This window comes from Desmodus rotundus, chromosome 3 (genome assembly GCF_022682495.2).
Source record: "Desmodus rotundus isolate HL8 chromosome 3, HLdesRot8A.1, whole genome shotgun sequence".
NCBI lineage: Eukaryota > Metazoa > Chordata > Mammalia > Chiroptera > Phyllostomidae > Desmodus > Desmodus rotundus.
In genome coordinates, this window is record NC_071389.1 from 143,963,210 (window position 1) to 143,986,866 (window position 23,657).

General features: G+C 35.9%; 1 protein-coding gene and 1 pseudogene across 5 annotated transcripts in view; both read right to left on the reverse strand.

The window, feature by feature from the left end:
- The window catches only part of USP15 (ubiquitin specific peptidase 15), a 107,573-nt gene extending 86,718 nt beyond the window's left edge, over positions 1-20,855 (reverse strand). For all 5 annotated transcript variants that reach the window (XM_024576441.3, XM_024576442.3, XM_024576440.3 and 2 more), the window contains exon 1: positions 20,706-20,855. In XM_024576441.3, the coding sequence (XP_024432209.1) occupies positions 20,706-20,794 (89 nt within the window). In that variant the 5' untranslated portion in view covers positions 20,795-20,855. The remainder of the gene's footprint in view (positions 1-20,705) is intronic.
- LOC112319147 (large ribosomal subunit protein eL13 pseudogene) lies at positions 4,722-9,731 on the reverse strand (annotated as a pseudogene).
- Positions 20,856-23,657: the final 2,802 nt, after the last annotated feature.

Sequence of the window (23,657 nt, forward strand, 5' to 3'; positions counted from 1 at the left end):
GTTCCACACAAACACACACAAAAAAAGTTTAAGATTTTGATTGGAATTGTGTTGAATTTATAGATTAACAATAATATTATAATTTTATAAAACTTAACTTTAAAAATCATTAGAGGTATACTATCAACTTTGATAGTATACCTCTAATAATAAATGATGTGACTTTCTCTCCCAAAGTATTTAATAATTCTTCACAGTTATAGTGGAGATTTGCACTGGGCACTATTCATCTGATGCTGTAACATGATATACTATCAAACTCTTCCATTTGATGAATATTGACCTGCTTTCAACACTACCTTCAATTGCAAAGGGGCATCATACTTATATTACATGCCATCTATATCTTGTGGAATTTTGTGGTATGGAAATATGAGGGAAGTAGAAAAATAGGAGCATCTATTACAGAAATAATGTGTAGTCTTCTTATATTTACTCATGAAAGACAACAATAAGTAGACAAAATACAAAATTTTATCTCAAGAATTAATACATAGATATGCTGTCCTTTAAGAACACTACTCCTAATCTAGGAATCTGCCACAATCCCAATTCTATATATTTTTTAATCCTCACCCAAGGATATGTTTATTGATTTGAGAGAGACAGGAAGGGGGGTTGGGGAGGGATAGTAAGAAGAAGAGAGGGAGGGAAGCAGGGAAAGAGGGGGAGAGAGGAGGAGAAAAAGGGAAACAGAGAAAGAGAGAGAAGCAGGAGGAGGAAGAAGAAGGGAAGAAGAGAAGAGAGAGAAACACTGAACAGTTGCTTCCCATACATGCCCTGACTAGGGATTGAACCCATAACCTTTTGGTGTATGGGACAATGCTCCAAAAGACTGAGACAACTGGCCAGGGCCCAATTCTTCAATTAAAACTGATAAAAGCCTACAACAGAATCGATAGCTCACCAAGATTACAAATGAGTAAACAGAGACCTGAATTTATACATTATCAACAGCACTTTTAATCTTTGGTTACATTCTCAGGGTCCAGATAAGCTCAATTTTAGCTTGAGTTTCTTTTTTGGAATAGTTGTAACTGCTTGTGAAGACTGATATATCATGACTTTTATTCTTCACAAATAGTCATAATTATGATTAAGATGAAAGCTGAATTCTTAACATTGCCTGATAAGTCTTACATGATCAGCTCCTCCCTATCTTTCTAGTCTCAGCTGGTGCCTTTATCTTTGTGGGGATATCTAGCTGTAAGAGCCTTCTTTCAATTTCTGGACAATGTCCTGCCTCATGGCTGCTTCTGCCTGCAATATTCTTCTATTGCTTTCAACACCTAGTTAACTCCTATCATCTTCTAGATAGCCTAAATGTCACTTTCTTGGGGAATCCCTTCCACAAGCCTCTCCCTGTTTCCTCTCAATTTGGAGGAATAAAACAAACAAACAATCCAAAAAAACAAAATGGCAATCTCAGTTTACTAGATATTAAGACTTTTATTAAATTACAGAAATTACTTATTAACATCTGAGCTTTACTCTTAGGCCAGGCACATACTTCTAAGTACTTTACTATATTGGTTCATTTACTCTATCCAATGAGGTAGGCATTTAAAAAATTTCACAGGTACATAGAAATTAATTTGCCCAAGGTTACAAAGTTAGTTCCAGGCCTGTGATTAAGAAAATGTGATATTGGCATAGGGAGAAGCAAAAACACCACTGAAAACAGCACAAAGAAACAAGAACCAGGCTCATATATGTGGAACTATGACGTATGACAAAAGCATCATTACAAACTAGTGGGGAAAGATCTGGCTATGTACGTGGGAAAAATTAGAGCTCTACCTCACTCTACTCTAATGCTTGTTTCAAAAACTCGAATGTGTTAAACGTGATTAATGTATTAGGGAGTACTAACACAAATTTCAGTGTATGCTTAACCACTGTTTCATCCACAAGGAGGGCTGGGACGAAGGTGAGGCAAGTAAGATAGATGCCTAGGGGTCCTAACAAGGAGTGTCTCCTTAAATTATACACCCTAGGTGCTTTCTTTGCGATCCCCTAATCTTAACTCTGCAACAAACCTTAGGTGAACATACAGAACTACTAGGTGTACCGAGCCACACATGAATGCACAAAACATACACACTTCAATCATCTACCTAAATTCACATGCATTATGAGCGGCACACTCCACAACTGCAGTTACAACTTCTTGACAGATCTGAGATAACCTTAGCTCCACCACTTCATAATTTATAAGCTGCAAACCTTCTGAATCCCACTTCCATAAACAAGCTTTATCTTTTTCAAAATAAAATATATTTTTGTGGTACTTATGCATTTCTTAACTATTTAATATATGTAAAACTGTGCTGCCATTTTTAAGCATATATTTTTTAATGTGTCACTGAAAAAAATTTGAGTGTTGTGCCCAAACCCCATTTTCCCCATATGCCCTGTGGTTTTTATTGCATGATTTTGTATATAGCATGGTGATTTTTAAGAACACATATTGTGTTACAGAAAAACTGACTATGCAAAAATAAATTATAGTAGGATTAAAAACATAAATGTGAAAGCAAAAGTATAATTTTTTAAAAAAGGAATAGGAGAAAGTCCTTGCTACTTGAGGATATATGAAGAGTCAAGACAAAAAGCAAACACCTTAAAGATAGTTTGACAAACTTGCCAAGGTTAGGATGAAAGATTCTTTTCAGCAAATATAACACCAAGTAGAGATAAGACAGGGGAAGATACTTTTATCACATGTAACCAACAAAGGATTAGAATACATGAACTCCTTAATTAAAAAGAAAAGGAAGAAAAAAAGGGCAATTCATAGAGCAGGGAAACAGAATGACCTCTATACATATGAGATGTTCAATATCATTATCAATAGGAAAAATACAAATTATCATAATACCGTATCATTCTCATGAAATTAATGAACAGGCACATGCATGCACATGCATTAACAATAGTAAGAGTGAAAAAATGTGTAGTAACAGAAGTACATATACTGTTAATGGGAATGTCAGTTAGAACCCTCACTTGAGAAAATAATTTGGCAATATCTGTTAAAAATGAAGATGTGGAAGGTACAGAGAATAAGCAGCATAGATGATAGGTGGAAAATAGACAGGGGGAGGGTAAAAATAGTGTAGGAAATGTAGAAGCCAAAGAAGTTATAAGTATGACCCATGGACATGAACTATAGGGGGGGAATGTGGGAGGGAAGGGGTGGGCAGGACGGAGTGGAGTGGGGGGGGAAATGGGACAACTGTAATAGCATAATCAATAAATATATTAAAAAAATGAAGATGTGCATACCACATAATCATGTATTGTCACTGCTAAGTTTTATCCTACAGAAACTCTTGCACTTATTTACATGAATACAACTATAATACTGCAGAATAATTTGTAAGAATAAAAAATTAAGAAAAACCTAATACTCATTATTCATACCCAGAAATATTACACAAAAGCTGAAACGAAAAATACAACTACATGTATTAACATGAATACACTCTCATGTCACAAATAATACATATTATTTACAGATCCATGTATGTTAGAAGTATAAATAAAGAAAATAATAAAAATCAGTTTCAGGGTAGTGGCTTCCTCTGTCAAGGTGGGGAAGGGGATGGGATTAGAGAGACATATAAAAAGATTCAATTGTATCTTTATTTTTTTTTTAAACTAAGGAGTACAGAGATATTTTGTTACACTTTTTGTCATACTCTCCTGTCTTTGGGAAATACAACATTACATTTATTGTTTTTTTCAACTAAGAGGTATACACAGATATTTTGTTATACTTTTCTTTGTACTCTTCTGTCTTTATGAATGACATTAAACATGATTAATATTTTCTATTTAACACAGAATAATGGTATATATATACACATATATATGTATCTTCACATACACGCACACAAATGTACAGACTATGAGTAATGTTGAGGCCAATAAAACTAATAGAGTTAAGTGACAGTGAACAGATGAAGAGAAATCTAAAGCATAAAAATAAGTAAAATAACTATAAATACAGATTAGGATTTTAAACTGGAATAAAAGTATGTAGAGCAAAATATATAAAATGCATAGTTTTAGTTTGACTTTATTTTGAAAAATTCATAAATTTAATTATCTCATATTTATTTTTTATAATAAATTTTCTCTTCCAAACAGATGAATTTGCATTAAGTTTTAATAAAAATTTACATAAGCTTTGAAGAATTTCCTTTGGAAAAGCATGATTTATTTGACTCTTTCTCAATGTATCAAATTATGATTCTGATACATACTAATATATTCATTTTCAAGGAGCCGTTTCCTTTTGGGAACTAGAGCAACCAGTAAGTAAGCCAGAATAGTACAAATAATTGGATGACATATCAGAAGAAAAGCAAAGCATATAAAGTACAGAAAGTAGATTATTATTCTTGATATTTGGAAAGATAATATAAGCAAAACATCATTCGAAAAAAAATCCCAAAATTGACATACTGATTTTAAGCTGATCAACCTTTAGTATGAAACATTAGATAAACTATAGACTTGCAACCATCTAAAATTCACCTAAATACTAATGTGCAAACATTTAGATGGCTCAAAGTACACAGTAGTAATTAACTGCTTTATACAAATGGACAATTTTTTTTTTTGCACAAAAGAAATCTATACTTTATGGATGAGACTAAAGGTGAAATATTTCTGAATAACATTGACTATGCTCTCAGTATAAAAAAAGCTATGAAGTAAATGTACCAAAATATGATCAAAATCACTTTATGACTGAGGCCTCGGGGGGTGGCTTAATCAGTATCACTTTCCTTTGTTTTAGTGGTTTGCAAGATTTTATGAGGGTGCCTCACACTTGATCATTACTCATGATTCTCACATGACAGTACATCAATATAAAATGTTTTCTTATAATGTTAGTATTATCTGGGTTCAAAAATTACTAAAGGAAATCTCATGGACATTAAAGATCTATAGTCTTCAGCCTCTGAAGTCCTTTGAAGATGACCCACAATCCTTTAGCATATGTCCAGTTTAGCCTTCTCTATTTTCAATAATAATTTCAAACTTTTGCCAGTCTTGCTAAGTCTCTAACCCATTAGATAGAAGACAACCTTACGCCTACTTTTCAAGGAAGTCAGAAGCCTCAACTTTTTTTCTTCCTCCACACCTTAATATTAACAATCTTACCTGATTCTCTTGTATATCAGCAGAGGATATAATTCTCCTTAAATCCTCCAAGACTAATAATTTTTGTTCCAATGCTCTGAATCTAATTTCCTCCTACCTTCTTGAAAACTTACCATAATTAACAGCCCCTACCTATTGTTTATCCCAATATCTATAGGATCTCCCTCCCACTCTCCCTTCCTCTCTTCCTTCCTTCCTTCTGTTTCTCTTTTTATTCCACCAGCATATAAAAACCACCATCTACTTTCTCCTTCTTTCCAAACCACCTTCCATTTCACATACTTATTTCCTCCTCTACTACTCCCATTTTTCTGACTTGTCCTTGCAGCCAAGTTTATCTTTTCTCAACCTTCACTCTCCAACGTGGTTTGACAGGTCTTTCTATCTCAATGGGCCCTCAAAAAGGCTCTCACAGCCCTGACTGTGTGGCTAAGTTGGTTGGGCATCATTCTGCAAAGGGAAAGGTTGCAGGTTTGACTGCTGGTCAGGGTACATGCATGGGTTGCGGGTTTGGTCTGGGCGCATAGGAGACACAACCAATCAATGTTTCTTTCTCGTATCCAGGTTTTCCTCTCTTTCTCCCTCCCCTCCTTTCTCTCTAAAAATAAATAAATAAAATCTTTTTAAAAAAAGGTACTCACAAAGTCACCAATGACCACCCTAACAAATCCAAAGGATCTATAATTTTATGTACCTTGTCAATCCTTTTAAAAAAGTGATTCCTGAGCAAGAACAGGGATGTCTGTTTTCATCACGCTTATTCAACATAGTACTGGAAGTCTTGGCCACAGCAATCAGACAAGGAGAAGTAAAAGGAATCCAAATTGGAAAGGAGGAAGTTACACTGTCATTATTTACAGACCACAAGATTTTGTACATAGAAAACCCTAAAGACTAAATGAAAAAGCTACTAGAATAAATGAAGAGAAAGCAAGAAAACAACCCCACTTCCTATTGCAACAACAACAAAAAATAAGTTACCCGGGTATATATTTAACCAAGGAGGTAAAAGACGTGTACTCAGAAAACTATAGGACACTGAAGAAACAAACTGAGGAAGATACAGGTAAGTGGAAGCATATACCATGTTCGTGGACTGGAAGAATTAACATCATTAAAATGTCCATACTATCCAAAGCAATCTACAGGATTCAATTCAATTCCTATTAAAATACTAATGGTGTATTTCACAGAGCTAAAACAATATTTCAAAAATTTATATAGAACCAAAAAGACCCTCAATAACCTTAGCAATTCTGACAAAGAACAACAAAGTTGGAGGTATCACAATACTATCAAACTACACTACAAGGCCATCGTGATCAAAACAGCATGAGAACAGGGATAGAGATAGTAGGAACAGAACAGCGAGCCCAGGAATCAATTCACACCTATCTGGTTAATTAATATTTGACAAAGGAGACAAGAAGATACAATGGGGTACAGACAGTTTCTTCAATAAATGATGTTGGGAAAATTGGACAAATACATGCAGAAAAATGAAACTAGATTATTAACCTGCACCACACACAAGAATAAACTCAAAATATATAAATGATTTAAATGTAAGTCATGAAACCATAAAAATCCTAGAAGAAAATATAGGCAGTAAAATCTCAGACATACCTTAGAGCAATACTTTTTCTGATAAATCTCCTAGGGCAAGGAAAAAAAACCAACAACAATGACAATACATCAAAAAGCTTCTGCACAGCAAAAGAAACCATCCACAAAATGAAAAGGGAACTCCCTCTGTGTGAGAACATACTTGCCAATGATACATCTGGTAAGGGGTTAACTTCCAAAATATATAAAGAACTTCTACAACTCAACACTAGGAAGACAAACAATCCAACTTAAAAATGGGCAAAGGACCTGAATAGACACTTCTCCAAAGAGGACATACAGATGGCCAAAAGATATTGAAAAAATGCTCAATGTCACTAAACAGCAGAGAGATAAAATTAAAACCACAATGAGATATTACCTCACACATCCCAGAATGGCCACCAGAAATAAATCAACAAACAAGTGCTGGCGAGGATGTGGAGAAAAGGGAATCCTACTGCATGCTGTTGCAGCCACTGTGGGAATGTACACTGTTGCAGCCACTGTGGAAAACAGTATGGAATTTCCTAAAAAAACTTACAATTAAACTGCATTTGACTCAGTGCTGGGAATATATCCTAAGAATCCCAAAACACTAATTTGAAAGTATATATCCACTCCTGTGTTCCTTGCAGCGTTATTTATAATATCTAAGATCTGGAAACAGTCCAAGTGCCCATCAGCAGGTGAGTACATAAAAAACTGTGGTACATTTACACAATGGAATACTACACATCTATAAAAAAGAAGGAAATCTTACCTTTTGTGACAACATGGATGGACCTGGAGATTATTATGCTAAGTGAAATAAGCCAGTCACAGACAGACAGACACAACATGATCTCACTTATATGTAGAATCTAACAAACAAAATAAACTAATGAACACAATAGAAGCAGAGGCATGATACCTGGAACAGATGGACAGCTGTCAGAGGGAGGGCAGAGAGGGGGACTAGATAAAAAAAGGTAAAGGGATTAGCCAAAGAACATATATGTATAACCCATGGACACAGGCAACAGTGTGGTGATGGCCAAAGGGAAGGGGGAGTTAGGGCTGAGAGGAGTGGGGAATGGTGGGGGGAACGGGGACATCTGCAATATCAATGTCAAAAATAAAAATAAAGGAAAAAAAGTAATTTCAGTTTTTTTGAGGGGATACTTTTAAAAAAACATTCTCTTCCTATTTAAATGTTAGTAGTTGTTCCCTTAATTTCCTCTCTCTTAATGTCTACAACTCTACAATAATACTGTAATTCATATCAATAATTCCAAAATCTGTGTCCCCAGGCCAGTCCCCAAGTTCTTGAACCATATTTCCAATTTCTACTAATCCATGCCAACTTGGATTTTTCAGACATTTCAACCTTGAATCATCAGTGATCTTCCTACTTTCCAATGTACTTCTCTAGTATTCCTTTAATGAGTGTTGTCATAAGTAATTGAACATCCCAAGCCAGAAACCAGAAATATTCTATATTCCTTTCTCATCCCATAACACCTAGTAACTAAATCTGTCCCTTTCCTCTTCATTCTCAGAAAAGCACCTTAGTTTTGTACCTCCCCTTTCCCATTATTTTTAATGGCATAAATTACTGTAACCGCTGCCCACCTTGTCTCTCTGTTTAAGTTTGCTTGCTTTCAATCGGTCCTCTACTCGGCTGCTACATTTTATTTTATTATTTAATCACAAGTTGCCAACAGCACTTTATTTTTTCTTTTCAACATCCTGTTCTGCAACTTCCTTGGCTCTTTTTGCCTGGATTCCAAAGAGTCAGGCATTAGTACCGGCCATACAGAAACTGGCTAAACAGCTTCAAGTTCTTCTACTCTGTGATGACACTGGCTTTCTCCTTCTTGTAGACATTCTGTATGATCATGACTGGTCCTGTCAGCTAGGTGGCCAACCTGAATTCTTCAGCAGAACTGTCTTCCTTGTTGGGGCCAAGGGACTGGGGAAGAGGACGAGTGGAACAATAATCCCTCAGCTGCTGCACGTTGGCCTGCAGGGAGTTGGGTCTCATTCAGCTTCCTTGGATCCAAAGAGATCCCAATGGTCTGGGTCACCTTTTTGTGGATGCCAGTCACCCTTAACAGAGGCTGCAGGTCCTGCTGCTAGCACTTTGGTGTGGTACCTCAGCATCTCACTACGGGCCGGATGGGTCCTGCCCCAGGGTGCACAGGGTGATGGGCTCTTGGCTTGGCTGGCCTTGTGTCTACAGACCTTCCGCACAGGCTGGTTAAACCACGTGGCAATGCGCCATGGCCAGTCCTTATGGAAGTGGGGCTTCAGGATCATGCTGTTTTGACTGGGTGCCATGGCTGCTGCCTACCCGCCTTCTCAAAGGAGAATGGCCACCACCAGAAAGGCCACAGACATTTTAAAAAGAAATATCATCACATCAGTCCTCCATGTAAATTAAAATTCTATTATCACATAACTATACATGCTTTATATTTACATAAAGTTTTTCTCTATAGCGTGCTTTCACATTAGTTTATCATTAGAATAACTTTTACCAAGGTCACATGACACTACTGAGTGAGTACACAGGGCCAGTTTTCAGTGTGTATTCTAGTTTTCAGATTCGAAGATTCAATGCTCTTTTTACTATATTCAACTTTATTTTAAATCCCATGTATTTAGTAAAGACCAGAGATATAACAGATGCTTGGTAAAAATCATACATCATATCCCCTCTTTATGAAATGCTAAGGGTCCTTTTTATAAAGTAAAGTAGCAGAAAAAATGCAATGTTATCACCGAGTTATAAATAAGAATGGACATACTTATTTAAAAGTAGTCGTCTAGAAATTTTTATCCATTTTACTTATGGACAAAAGTATTTTTCAAAGAGGGCCTATCAGGAACTTAGTAGTTAAGCCTGATATGACAGTCATGTTTTCACTTCAATTAAGACTACATGAAAAAACACTGTAAGAGCTTTCCTGAGTAGTGGTAAACACTAAATTGCAGATTAACTTTTTCACACCCATTCTCAATTTGTGGTCATGATTTTTTTTGCCTGTAAGTATCTTAACTGCTGAAATCAGACTTCAATAGATATCAACTCTAAATTTACTGTAGAAAAGTACTAGACCAAAATTCTTTCTCTGACATTACTTGCTGTGAGGTCTTAAAGAAGTTACTCAGCACTAAAACCTCCAGATCGTGTATCTTAGAAATGGAAATTCATTCATTCCAAAAATATTTACTGGAGGTCTAGTATGCTATTCCATAGGAATAGGTGGTTATCAAAATAGCCCACGTCGCTATGTTCATGGAATTCAGAATCCCGTGGAGAAACAGTACGTAATTAAGATATGTAGTAAAATATCATTGTAAGTGCTGTGAACAAAAGTACAAGAACTACGAAAGCATAAAAAAGAGCCCCTATTTAGAATGAAGGAAAGCCTCTTTGAGGAAGTAACATTTTAGCACATGAATAGGAGTTATTTCAGGAAGAGTAAGGGGGAAAAAACGCTGTCTATACTGAAGGAACACTATGTGCTTGGGCCAGAACAACTTTGGGAATTTGGTATTTGGAGGAATTTACTAAATGACGTTGGCATTTATGACCAGGGGAGGAGAAATCCTAGGCTGGAGACGTGGTCTGGGGCCAGGCTATATACATAGTGCCCTTTAAGGGAATGATAAGGATTTTTTATCCTAAACGTAATGAGAAAAGATTGAAGGGTTGTTAGAAGGGAAGAGATATGACCTGACTTGCATTTCATGAAGACCACTGGGAATATTTTATGTGATTGTTGAGAGGATCAAATACATGTGAAAATGATTAATAAATAAAAAACTCACATAAAGTTAGGTTATAAGTAGTTTAAAAGGTCTAAATTGTATGATGCTAAATACTCTGATGGCATCAAGAAATTTTAGTGTGGTCTGTATAGAATGATTAAATGGCTCCAGAGGCTAGGTCAATTTTAGTATTCCAAATAAATCTGAGTTAAGTTTTAGACAGTCTTCCAATGCAGAAAAGCTATATTAAAAACTAAAAAGGCCAGATTTTGGGGGGAGGGTTGTGGGGGAGGTTGTGAGGGGGAAAGACAGGAGAGTTTCAAAAGTTGTTTAGTGTATTTAGATACACTAGAAGCAAATTTAAGAAAGATATATAGGGACCAATAAATGATTCAGAAATAGTCCTAGATATAGTTTAATAGTAGTACAGGGAAATAAGTAAATCCCAATAGCAGAATTTAGGAAACCACAGTTGTTGTTGTTGTTGTTGTTGTTATTATTATTATTATTATTAAGTATATGTTCACACCGACAACTTTCAGATAAGAAGTCCATAATGCTTAATTACCTAATATTGACATAAAATATAACATTGTTTATTTTTTTAAAATCCTACCTTTCTCTCAGCAAAGTAGGCATAAGACAGTCATTCTTTTACAATAAAAAAATCCACAAAATTATCAACTTAACCCAATGCACCACACTTAATCTCAGAACAATATATAACTTTCTTGTGCAAAATTAATGGCATAAACAATTCTTATGTTATTTTGTTATTTGACCCTATGACTAATCCTCTCATTTAATGAAATACTGTGTAAATTAAATTTGAGTAATAGCATAAAACCATTTTTAATAAAGGAGACATTGATAATAGCTAGCATTTACCAAATATTTCACTGACTTTAAGTACCACAAACTAAAACTAAGATTTTCATTGTTTCAGTAAAACTTAACCAAAGAAATCTATGAAGTTATTTTAAATAAGCAAATGGCTTGGTCAATCATCCTTTTATATCTTAAGTTTTAGATTTCAAACATTTCCAACCTATTTTCTGCTCTGCACATTAAATTCATCAATTACCAAGAACTCATTTTTATGACCTCTTTTCTTTTTACATCTAAACTAAAACACAAATAAGGAACTCTAGAAGGAGGCCAAGTTAGATTGTGAAAGTGGAAAGAAAACCCACAGATAGGGAGGAAATTTTGCAATCATCTATTGGATAATGAATTTGTATTTAGAATATGTAAAGAAGTCTTGACACTCAATAATACAAAGACAAATAACCAAATTTAAAAATGGGCAAAGGATCTAGAAAGACATTTTGCCAAAGATATACAAACATCCAATAAGCACATATGAACAGATATGCAACATCATCAGCCATGAGGGAAATGCAATTCAAAACAGCAATGAGATACTACCATACACCCACTAATATGGCTAAAATTAAAAAGACAGTAACATGCTTCCAAGGATGTGGAGAAGCCGGAAGCCTCATGCACTGCTGGTGGCAATGTAAAATGCTGCCGTCACTTTGGATGAGTCTGTCAGCTCCTCAAAACATTAAATATAGGGACGCAGCAATTCCACTCCTAAGTATATAACCAAGAGAAATTAAAAATATGACCACACACAAACTTGCACACAAATGTTCACAGCCAAAAAATGTAAACAACCCAAAGGTCCATCAACTCCTGAAGGGAAAAATTCAATGTGGTCTCTCTGTACAATGAAATGTTTGGCAATAAAAAGAAATGAAATATTGATACATACTACAATATACATAGACTAAAAAAATTATGCTAAGTGAATGAAGCCAGACACAAAAATCACACGATTCCATTTATAAGAAATACCCAGAATACGTAAAGCTATAGAACAGAATGTAGATTAGCAGCTGCTTAGACTAGAGCCGGGGGAGTTGGGGAGAAGTTGGAGGACTGCTAATAGGTAGGGGTATCTTTTAGGGATGACAATATTTCAAAATTGATTGTGGTGATGGGTGTGTGACTCTGTGAATATATCCAAACCTGGTGAATTGTACACAAATTGTATGATATGTGAATTACATATCTGTAATGATTATGACATAATCATTACATAAATTACATAAAAAATGATTTTACAGAGATTAGTTTTGAGTAGGTTTTGAAGTCAGGAATTGGTAAAATATATTTGAAATAATATGAATGATGTATAAGGCAAGAAAAAGTAAATAATTTACAGGAAATGGGAACCACCATCTGTATACAATAAACCAGAGCTATATTAGATAGAAATGAAACTACTAAGACTGGAATGCTAACCCAAGGAGACCCAGAAAATTCTATAGGTTCCTCATATGAGTAACAGGTGAACATAGTGTTTTACTAAAGTGACAAAGCTGTCACTTGTTGACTTTAATACCTCCAAGTATTCATCCCTCAAAAAGTTGCTTCCGTAATATGAGTATGGCTCTAGCACTCACATGCAGGCAGTACAGTTGAAAATGCAGGCTTTTAGAGTTGGCTAAGTTAGAATCCCTGCTCTACCACTGACTGAGTATATGGCCATGTGTAGTAAAATCTGTATCCAAGTTTCTGTAACTGCAAAATGAGAATACTCACTTATTTCATATATATAAAAAGCTCTTAGCATAGTAAATGAGTGGTAGCCATAGCTAAAACTATATGGTCCATATAATACTTAGCTATATTTCCCCTGAGAATCAAGTTTCCTCAGCTTGAATTCCATTCAAATTTATGAATATAAATTTCCTATCTATAAAGATAAATATCTTGATTAAACTGTTAAACTTTGTCAAGCTGTTCAAGCATACCGTTAAAATATAAAGCAATCTGAATGATTACGTCTTTTTTTTTTTTTAACCACGATCACTTCACCTTTATCATTCCTAATCTTTTTGTTTTCCACTAAAGGAACCTGATGCTCTCTTCACTCAAGTAATGAATTTTGTCTCAAATGCTCTCAGGTTTTGATTTAACTGACTCTCTAAAACTTAGAATAGTCTTGCCTCAAAGCCACTCTTAAACTTGCTTGTAAGTCTTTGACTTCCTTCACAAAGGAAGCCTTTCTATGGCTACTCCTGCTAAACAATTTACCCTAACAGTAAGGAATTATCTGCTAATATCTGAATCTTCTCAGAGCTAAAAGGAAGGGGGCATTAGCATTCTTAGCTCCCCATATGGAGAAGAAAAAGTAGTTATTACCCTCCTTTTCTTTTTGGAGAGCTATAAGAAAAACATGCAGAATCCCACTGATGGAAGCAGAAATGCTCTAGGCATAATGAAATACAGGTTAATCCTACAGAGATTTTCTGCTTTATGTTACAAGATGACCTCTTTACTGCTTTTTGAGGAAACATTTTCAACATTCTCTCAGAGACGTCATTTTAATCTGTATTCAAAACTGAGGTCGCTTAATAACAGTCTTATTCTAGGTTTCTTTAGTAGTGACTTCTACATAACCTGGATGATAAAGTGAAAGGAACTACGTTCTTGTTTCAAGAACAGATGGAGAAAGAATCAGGAGAAATGGCTTCAAGGGAATAAATTTAAGGTAGAGTATGAATTACAGTAGTAACTGAGGAAATGAAAATAAAAAGCACAAACTGAACTGATACTACTCAAGGAAGAAAAAAAAACTAGCAACTGTTGAAAAATTCTATGTGGGGACTAACAAGGAATAGGTTAATAGTTTAATACTTAATGAAATACTGTTTGAGTTACATTTGAGTACTGACAAGCGTGAAACATTTTTAATACTAAGAAGATGTTAATATATCCAGTGTTTTAAATCACTATAAACTATGTAGTTAAACCTACTCTGAAACCAGCTCTGAAATTACCAAACAGTTACAAAGGTAAAAAAGAGCACTTACTTTAAAGGCTACATAGTATAGCATTTAGTATAGTGGCTGCCACAGAGTAAGCACTCAGTAAACGTTCACTAGTGGTGGTATTATCACCTGCAAACCACATGTTAAACCATCTGATTTCTTTGAGTTCAGATTCCTTATCTAAAAGAAAGGACTATAAATACATACTTGATCCTTATTTTGAGGGCAAATCAAATATTGCACACAAACACACTTCTCAACATCCCCTTATCTCCCTGCCAATATAGCTAATGGTTTCAATTCACTTTTATAAAATCATAGTTTATTAATAAAGTGACTCTCAAAATGAAAAGAAAAATCAGTAAATTCATGTAATAAAATGGATATATCTAATGACTAAGATGGAAAAACTGTTCTACCAGCAGTAATGCTACTTAGAATGTCAGTTTTCTGGAAGTATTAAAGAGGTGTCAATAAAATCATGTACCTTCTACTGTCTTAATTCAAATGTCTTTTACTTTGAAAATTTACTCGAAGTTATTTCTGAATAAATAAATAAGTTGGTAAACATGGAACATAAAATACCAATCATTCATATTTGCATTTTCTGGCTGGGCTGTTCCTTTGGACTCATAGTCCAAAAAGAGAGACTTAAGAATTTGTGGCTTACTGTAAACTTTCAAAATACAGGCAAAGTACTAAAACAGTATCTTACAAGTCCTTATTAACTGCTTGATATGTTATTTCTGTAAAACTATAGGAGAAGTAGCCACAGGGTCCCTAATAAAAGCTTATGATTACTGATAAACAATTAACACCCAAAATCTCAATAACAAATGATCCCAGTTAATTTAGTTTAAATGCACTTTTGGATCAAAATGACATTCATTTTACATATTCAGTCAATCACCTATTAATCCTTTTTTAAAAATATTTTATTTATTTATTTTTAGAGAGAGGGGAAGGGAAAGAGAAGGAGAGGGAGAGAAACAGCAATGTGTGGTTACCTCTCGTGTGCCCCCCATTGGGGACTTGGCCTGCAACCCAGGCATGTGCCCTGACTGGGAATTGAACCCGTGACCCTTTGGCTCACAGACCTGCACTCAATCCACTGAGCTACACCAGCAAGGCCTTACCTATTTACCTTTAAACATATTTTAATTTCAAGAAGCAAGAAATTAAGATTCTCTCTGCACTGTCACACATAAAGATTCACAAAAGATGAGTGGGAGATAGAATGGTAGAATTGTGTGCCACTAAACTAAAAGAGACTCCATTTAAAGAGAAAGAAATAGCGATTTTTTTCTTTTCAAAGTGAAACTATATTTTAAAATGCATCTTGAAAATAAGAGGCAGTGTAGTACAATGATTTTAGGGCCTGACTTAAAGCCCTAGACTATGTACTTGGGTTCAAATCTCAGGTATATCACTGTGTGAACACCTCTCTTAGACTAGAATTCCTATTCTGTCAAATGTGAATCGTGGCACATTCATAGTCTAGTGCCCTAGAATTGTGGTTCTAAATGAGTTAACATGTGCAAGTACTTAAAATAGTATGTAGCATGGTGTTTTTCAATGTAATACTGTAGGTCATGGTCAGACAAACGTTTTCTTCTTATACTCACGTGAAAGCAAGATCAATTGTTATCACAAAACTATTCTGTCAAAAGACCTTTTATTTAATAACTTGCATGTGCTGATGGGACACGGTATGATGTAGAAAAAAATCAAGTCTAAATGTCACTAAACAGATAAGTAAAATCACTGGCTAAAGCTCTGGATCATCTTGGCCACACAGGGTATATTAATCTTGGATTCACTAACAATTCAGAAGTGATATTAAAAATATATGAAAATTATACATAATTAAATATATCTGGTTTAAAAAATATATATATGAAAATTAAATTTTTTAAAAATGCTTTTCTCGATTTTAAGAAACTAAAATTTGAAAAATATGCTTTAATGTCACTTTTCTGCCCTTATTTTCAATCAATTTACCAACACTAAGTAAGCTTTGCTTTCTGGTTTCACTTCCTGAAAATGATGTAATCATACCTTATTTTAGTGGTAAACACTTTGGCACAACTAAAAAAAATTTTAGCAGTAACGGTAATGTAAAAATTTCTTTAGGAAATATATACTAAACAATTTGAAGTTCATATTGATTAACAGTGTCAATTTACATTATTAACTGATGTGATTATAGGTTGTTTCCTGTTAGTGTAAATCAAAGTTGTACAACATAACGAACCATATAAAATAAAGCCTCAAAGATTTCTAAGTAGAAGAGTATGAATGGAAGGAAAGCTCTACAAAGATTTCTAAGTAGAAGAGTATGAATGGGAGGAAAGCTCTAAAAATGAAATCAATGTCTCCTATCTAAAAACCTCATTGACCTGATGGACTATTCCTTGGTAATTTATTGAAACAAAAACATCATACACATTTTAAATGACTCTCAATACAAATTACAGTTACTCTCTGACATGCAAATTTTAATTTGTAAAGTTAGCTATGTGCTACCACTGAACATACGTGCACAAAAAAATTAGTGGAAATAATTGGTAAATGAATGGCATTTAATAAAAATGGGGAAATGAAGCAGAGATTTGGATGATTTGTAGTTATCTGTTCATTTACACATAATAGATCTGTTTTAAAAGATATCTCCAAAGAAATTATTCCATAACCCCCAACTTGTCTTTGAAACTCATTTATTTAATTACCATCCCTTTAACAATGTTCCTCTATCCCTAATATACTAACATGCAATAAACTTTAAACAAATTTTCCTTTTGTCTCATCAGGAAAAACCACCATGTATCTGAAGATTAAGTTATCTTACATTCATCCTAAACTAAACAACTCTAGATCCTTTATCGTTTTTCTGTAGTTCTTAAATTCTAACAATCTTGTTTATGGTAGCTGAAACACATATCAAGAAACAGCATTATGAGACTACTGCTTTACTCCTTCTAGTGGAAATCAGTGTTACTTTCACACCTTACCTTTTTAAGAGGTATCAATTTTGACTTTTTTGTCACTACAGTCTAGTACACCAAGCATATCATAAAATTTGTTCTTCTTCATCTCAGACCCATGTAACATATTTTCAGCTCTAGAAAGTCAGTTTGCAGGTAAAAATCATTCACTATTTACAAATAAACAAACTCCAAAATCCATTAAGAATAAAATCTTTCATTTCTCCTTGCGGAGGTGTTAATTTTCAGAGTACTACTAGACAGTCCTTATCTGCAAAGCACGCACAACCTAATTAATAAAATGTACTCATTTTAATACATGTGACTATAACATCAAACATCAGTAATAAACTTCCAAGAATAAACTTATGGTAAACCTACCATTTTTTTCTCAATAGTCCAAGCAGTCTTTCCAAAATGGTTATATACATATACCAAGACAACATTCCATTTGCATACGGCCCATTTCAGTTTAAAAAAATAACACAGGGTTTGCCCAAATACCCATGAAAGACTATTCCAAAAGTTGAAAAAAATGTTAAAAAGAGAAATAATTTTTAATGTGTTAAACACTCATTTTAATGAGTTCCAAAAACATGAGCCCAAGTAACAACTAAATTATAAATATCTTTACCACTTCCATATTTGTGGATAATCAAATTATTCACTTTAAAACTCTGAATCAAACTTCTGCTCTACATTGGTTTCTTTTTTTTTTGATAGGTTTCACCTGCTAATTGCAAGTCAACTGGCTCACGTGTAAACCAAACTGGTCTCTGCCAACTCCCCAGTATCATCTTGCTACTGCATTTTTTCCCCCTTAAAATATGTAGGGAAATCAGAGTGGGGAGAAAAAATTTGTTGTAAAATACCCAGTATTCAGTTTCCCTGTCTTTAAAATGAAAGCATCAAAATGACTAAAATTTATGGATTTCTTCTATTTACTCTTTAAAATGATTTACCTTAACTCTGCCAAAAAGCAAAAATACTTTCATTTTAAGAATACCAAGTGTCCATCAGCAGATGAGTGGATAAACAAGCTGTGGTACATTTACACAATGGAATACTACTTGGCCATAAAAAACAAAAAGGTCATCTTACCCTTTGCAATACCATGGATGGGCCTAAAGAGCATTATACTAAGAGAAATAAGCCGGGCAGAGAAAGACAAGTACTATATGATTTCACTCATGTGGAATCTAATGAGCACAACAAACTAACAAGCAAAATAGGGACAGACTCATAGAGAGCAGGCAGACAGCTGACCGTGGGATGGTGGGGCTGAAGAGATTGAGCAAAAAAAGAAAAAAACTCACAGACACGGACAGCAGAGCGGTGGTGACTGGGGGATTGCAGGGAGGTGAAGGTGGAGGAGGGTATAGGGGGCATAAATGGTAATGCTCCCATATCCTCCTTAACTTGGGGTGGTGAACACACAATAGAGTGCACAGATGATGGGATGTAGAATTGTGCACCTGAAACCTGTATAATTTTGTTAACTAGTGTCACCTCAATAAATTCAATACCACAATAAAAATACCAAACTTTAAAAAGTTTAATGCCCACATACACATATTGCTATCATGTTGAAGAGTCAATAACAATGATTAGTATTAACAAAAACATAGCATTAAAGAGAAGTAATAGACATATAAATAATACTCATATTTTAACTTACAGATTTCTATTTTATGGAAATCCACATTTATCTTTTTATGAGGTGGTAATAGTCCAGGTGAATTAAGAATTTTTAAGTGTTCTTTAATAAACAATAGGAAGCAAGGGCTGAATTAATCTTTAACAATCCACAGGCCAAGGTGTTTCATTAGTGTCCTAGAAAATGTCCAATTTCCCCACAGTAGTAAACATCTTAGGAACACTCCAATGTAAGTAACAATTATTAAATTACATTTGTTGCAGCAATGCAACAAGTATATGTTTACACCCTTGGAGATTTCTGTTAGGTAAATATAGTATGAAACCTAACTAAATAGGAAAAGTATCAAGACTTAGATCAAAGTACTTAAATTCGAGTCCCAAGTCTGCCACCTACCAGCTCACTTGAAAATGATCCTAAAACCACAGCATTGCATCAAAAGTAAATGGCAGTAATAACAATGTAACTAAAATGTAATCTTATCTCATAAACAGAACAAATCATGTTTTAGAATATTTCACTGAATCAAGGTAAAACCTATATAATGAAATTATGATTGTCCATTTTCATAGGTAAAGATACTTTAAGTGTAATGATTTAAATTAACTTTCCTCAAAGTCATACTGCAAGGTACGTGGTGGAATGAATTCAGGTCTAAATCTAACGCTGCTTCCACTAAGCCATACTGGGGTACACGAAAAACACCGTAACTAAACACCACTGCTACGGTGAAAATGGAAAGTGAAAACAATTTTTAAAGAGGCACATTATCTTTCCTAACAAACACCACTTTCTGTTTATGTTACACATTCATGTATTTATTTTGGATACCACTTGATATAGCCTACAAGTATTAAAATCACCATACTTCCTTCAGTATATTAAGTATATCCTTTGGTATTTTACAAGTTTGTATATTAGCAAGTGACTTAAGCCTCAAGTGGACTTATCTACTTTTTGCAGGCCTCTGTTATGTTTCAAAAGGGAGGGAAGGGCTGCATTTCTAAGAAATGCTGCCGGCTTCTCTCAAGCCTCTACTAAAGCTCAAGACCACGTGGTATCTCTCCGAAGCCTAAGGTTGCCTACTCCTTCCTCTCCTTCTTGACAAGGAATTAGAAACTAAGGTTTCCTTCTCTTAAGTGGTGCCCTGACACATGCCACCTGTGTAGTACGAACCGCAAACATCCTGCAGCCTGCCTCCCGGAAGAATACAAGAATCAGAATGATAAGGAACTTGGATACCGACAATGCCGGGAGAGGAAATGACTGGAGAAGTACGGCGGGTGAGATGGTGATAAGCTTCAGCACCAGGACCTGTCAAACAGTTAAGAGATTCACGCCGAACGCCGTAACGTGTCGTTCGGGAAGGCCTGAAGTGGGAGCGGCACTACCCGAGGAAGGAGGGCGAAGGGACTACACGAGCCCGAGCCGCCGCCGCCGCCGCCGCCGCCGATCCCTACCAGCCTCGCAGCCTGGCGGGACAAGCCACGAACCCTGGCCCTCACGTCGGGTCCAATCTTTGCCCCAACATTTCCGGAGTGGCCAAAACCCTGCTGTCCAGGGCGCCGCCGCCGGACCTGCCCGCACCTGTCACCAGAGAAAGATACCAGCCCGCAGTTCCCCCCGAGCTCTCCACAATCCTCCGGCAACCGAGCCACCTCAACCCTTTTCCCTCACCAGGTGTCCCCTTTCCGGAGCGAGGTCTTGAGCAGCGTTGCGATGTCAGACCGCTGGATGTCCAGATCTGCCGCTCCGCCTTCCGCCATCTTCTTCCACTAGCGGTAGCGGAGGCGGCAGCGACGGCGGCGGCACGCCCCAGAGCATTGTGGGAATGGCGTCCTGCGGCCCCGCCCAGTCGGAGGGTCGAAACCAAAAGAGAAGTAGGGGGGTGGTGCGCCTCGGTGCCAGAGCTGGCCCGGGGAGTGAATCGAGTGCACTGCCTGGGTCTGCTGCCCCCCTCCCCCGCCCCCGGGCCCCGCGCGTCCAGCGTTTAGCTTTAGCTCCTTCCCTCCCGGGACCACCCGGTTTTAACTCTCGATGGGGACCTTTGTCCTCTCTCGTTTGACCGGTGACACATCCCCGTCCATCCTCGACTTCTCCCTTCTCGTACCTTTTTACCACTGACGCCTGAAAACCCTCATTTGCGCATAGGGGAGGGCGGAGTGGGGGGCGTGGAGACGGCTGAGCTATGGCAAAAATTTGAGCAGCTCCGTGGCTAATCTTTTTGTTGCCGGTCACAGAACGTAAGCTCGATTTGGCCCAGGCAAAAAACAATCCGAAACCGAGCGCTTGGCCGCAATGCCCTTCCCCGGCTCCTTCCTGCCGTAGGTGGAGGAAAGCTTTTACAGGCTCTTTGTGCTGCCTCCCCAGGCACACCCAGACAGCCAAGCTGCAGTGAAAAACATGTTCCAGTTGCTCCGTGAACACGGCGTAAAATATGTATCGAATAATGCCAGGTACCAAAGGGGAAGAAAACATCTAAGAAACACTATCACCTGGATGTCATGAGTAACGTTTTCTTTGCCACATCTTCCCATGATGTGTGTACACCTGCAAAGAGAATACCAACTTTTATTTGAAGTCAGTTGTGTTAAAAATGGGGAAATCGAGTCTCTCAAAAATCTAATGCAAAGGTCACAAAGTAGAGAGGCAAGCTTTTAACCCAAGTTACAAAGCCCACGTGCTGTTTATCAACTATAACGCACTCACTGTTTCTTACGAAAACCTGAACTAGAATATCAACTGGGATGCACTGGCTTCATCTTTTTTTTAAAAAAAAAAAAAACCTCTATACACCTAGTGGCTACCACAGAGCTGCCTAACATACCAAGCATCTAAGTATTTGTTTAATAAATGAATTGTGGCAAAACTGTATTTCCAAACAGTATTTGTATATATATCTTTGTATTTCCAAAGATATACAGATATTTTACTGTAAGATAATAGAAATGTGAAAAGTCAAAAGACGGATAAGAATTCTGGTATGATCTATATGTTTTTCTATTTTTAATGTCTACACCAACTCATGTGGTGGGAATGCAGTAAAGGTGGGTGTAATTATGCTAGTAAGAAGTACTGAACTGGTTTAAATGAAAGCTGTATATATAGAGAGGCATTATGATTTGTGCATATCAGCATTATGATTGCTTATTTTCTTCATAATAATATTTTGCATTATCATGTCATCCTTGATTTGAGAGTCTGAAAACAGCTTCTAGTTACTGTTATTTCTTATATTATTTGGCTTTTCTTTTGACCGATTAAAAAATTAGACTTTCTCTAACCAGGAGTACCACCAAAGGGTCACATTTCTTGCTCCCCCACCTCCCATCCCACCTCCTTTCCCAGCCAACCTCTGAAAGATAGGCAAGTAAATTTCCAAAGAGAGGCGATGTGATATGAGAAGAATACTGGAGTCATGAACATGAGTTCAAATCTCACCTCAACCTCTACCTGCAAAGTACTTACTGTAACTTATATTATAATCATAAAATTGAGGATAGTAATACCTACCTTAAAGGATTTTTATGAAGATTAAATTAAACATATGTGTTTATTGCCTGGGACATAGTAGCTAGTCAATAAATACTTATATTGTATACTGATGACAGGATGAATTACAACATACAGTATACAAATTATATCACAATAAAGCTGTTGAAAAAAATCATTACAGACTTTGAAGGCAAAACCATGTTATCATGATTTATAAATATAATTGAGAAGTGATGCCTGATGTACACTCTGCTGTCCAATTTCCTTTCAAAGAAAATGCTTGTTTGAAATACTGATATCTGTATCCATGCAACAAAGTAAAATAACCTTTCATTTGTACCATGTTCAAGGCACTGAGTTACCTGGGTATAGATATGCAAATTCAGTGTCAAATTCAATTATACATCAGATTTATAAGGTCATTTTGTAGACCTGTCTAGTTACTTTTAAGTCAGAGAAATAATAGCTATAGTATCTTATCAACAAGCACCTAACAAATAGCAACCCTGTGGGGTATTATTATTATTCCTATTCTGTAGATGAATAATTAAAGCAAATGGCAGAACCCAAATTGAAAACCAAGCAGTCTAGCTCCAGATTCTAGAAGTTTTTATTTTTCTACTGACATTTATGATCTTGACTATAGCAATAAACTTTCTAGTGATTTCAGTTTACTAATTTTTGGAAATTCTATTTATTTGACTTATGCTTCTTCTGCGGTCAATCATGAAGAGAAATAAGATATTGTTCATAAATACTAAATTGTTTAAGGTCCGCATCTTTTACTGAATAACAAAGGAATATTACCTTCCTTTGAATCACACAGATAATTGAACATAAGCCAGAGGTTACATCTGCTTATTTGGAATGAGTGCCTTTATTGAAGCTTGCCTTGGTAATTTCATAAGAACATAGTATTTGCTTGGTGATTGTCATTACCTTCTCAGTCTCAGACTCTTGACACCCTTCTTGACTATTAAAAATTTAACCTATGGCTTTGAGAAAAGGAGTATGTTGAGTTCTTCAGAAATTGGCTTGATATGAGCAAAGTGCACCTTACATAAAAAGACAGAGTAGATTTTGAAATTACAGGTGCTCTAGGAAGGATTCCTTGATTTTCCAATTAATTTCCCT